This window comes from Coturnix japonica (assembly GCF_001577835.2).
Source record: "Coturnix japonica isolate 7356 chromosome 2 unlocalized genomic scaffold, Coturnix japonica 2.1 chr2random2076, whole genome shotgun sequence".
Lineage (NCBI taxonomy): Eukaryota > Metazoa > Chordata > Aves > Galliformes > Phasianidae > Coturnix > Coturnix japonica.
This window is the reverse complement of record NW_015439370.1, coordinates 1-1,432: the sequence shown is the minus strand read 5'-3', so window position 1 is coordinate 1,432 and position 1,432 is coordinate 1. Positions and strand designations below refer to the sequence as shown.

The window sequence follows — 1,432 nt, the reverse complement described above, 5'->3', positions numbered from 1 at the left end:
TCGGGCGACGCCAGCCCGGCCACGTCGTGGCCCGCGAAGGGCGGCCCCAGCTCGGCTTTGCAGGCGAAGCGCAGGTACTGCTCGAACTCGCTGCGGTCCACGTCTCCCAGCAGCTCGTCGTGCGGCAAGTGCTCCAGCGGCTCCCGGCACGCCGCGGCCTCGGGCGGCGGGGACGGCTGCGCGCCCAGCGCCACGGCCACGGGCACGGGAGCGGGCGGGCCGCGGCCCGGGCACAGCTGCCCGTAGTAGTGCGGCGGCGCCGGGCAGCCCAGCAGCCCCTGCGGAGCGCCGCCCGGCCCCAGCTCGCCGGCAGCGGGGTGCGAGCGCTGCTGCGGGTGATGCTGCTGCTGGTGCCGCCGCAGCGCCGCCCCCGCGGGGCTCTCGCCCGGCCCCGCTCCCGCAGCCTGGAAGTCTCCCGGCGCCGCGGGGCCGTAGCCGCCGTAGGGCCCCGGCGCGCACTCGTCCAGCGGCCCCGGCGCGAAGAAAGGCACCTCGCCGTGCGCCGCGTCCAGCGGGGACGGGTCCGGCGTGGGCAGCCCGAAGCCGTCGAAGGCGGCGCCCAGCGCCGGGCAGTCCCGGTAACGCGCCGGCCCCGCCGCGTAGCCGCGCTCCGCGTAGGGCAGCGCCAGGCTGTCGGCGCACGGACCGACGCCGCCGACGCCTCCGCCTCCGTCGGGGACCAGCGCGGGCGGCGCCGCCTCGGCCGGGCCGTGCTGGGGGAAGCCGCTCTCCGCCCGCTTCAGCCGCTTCACCTGCTTCTTCCTCCGCGGCCGGTACTTGTAGTTGGGGTGATCCTGCATGTGCTGGACCCGCAGCCGCTCAGCCTCCTCCACGAAGGGACGCTTCTCCGACAGCGACAGCGCCTTCCACGATTTACCTGCGCGCACAGCACCGGCACCGTCACCGTCACCGCGGGCACCCGAAGCCCGGCCCCGACCCCGCGCCCTCCCCCCCGCTCCCCGGCCCTCGGCCCCGGCGCTCACCCAGCATCTTGCTGAGCTCGGCGTTGTGCAGGTCCGGGTTCTGCTGCGCCAGCCGCTTGCGCTCGTCCTTCGCCCACACCATGAAGGCGTTCATCGGCCGCCGGATCCGCGCCTCGCCTTTACCGCGCCCGCCCGTCGCCCCCGCCTCGCCCTTCGCCTTGGCCTCGCCCGGCGGGCTCAGCGCCTCCGCCCAGGGGCACGGGCCCAGGGCCGGCATCATGGCGGGCAGCGCGCCCCGGCCCTGCGCCTGCTCCTCGCTGCTGGCGTAGCCCGCATCGGGGCTGCTCATCGCGGGGCGCCCGGGCCCCGACGGCTGCCCACGGACGGACGGGCCGCTCGCTACCCGCTGACGGCCGCCGGCTCCCGCCCGCTTCTATTTCAGCAGCGGCGCGGCCAATGGGGCCGCGGGGGCGGGCGCGGCTCGGGGCGCTGCCGGCGGCTCCGCGGGG

General features: G+C 78.1%; 1 protein-coding gene across 1 annotated transcript; it reads right to left on the bottom strand.

Moving 5' to 3' along the window:
* Window positions 1-6: 6 nt before the first annotated feature.
* On the bottom strand, window positions 7-1,345 carry LOC107306799 (transcription factor SOX-17-like; the record flags this gene model as incomplete). Its single annotated transcript, XM_015850146.2, has 2 exons — window positions 984-1,345; window positions 7-877 (listed from the first exon to the last, which is right to left on the bottom strand). Coding segments are annotated over exons 1-2 (1,160 nt in total), but the record flags the coding sequence as incomplete, so codon positions are not given.
* Window positions 1,346-1,432: the final 87 nt, after the last annotated feature.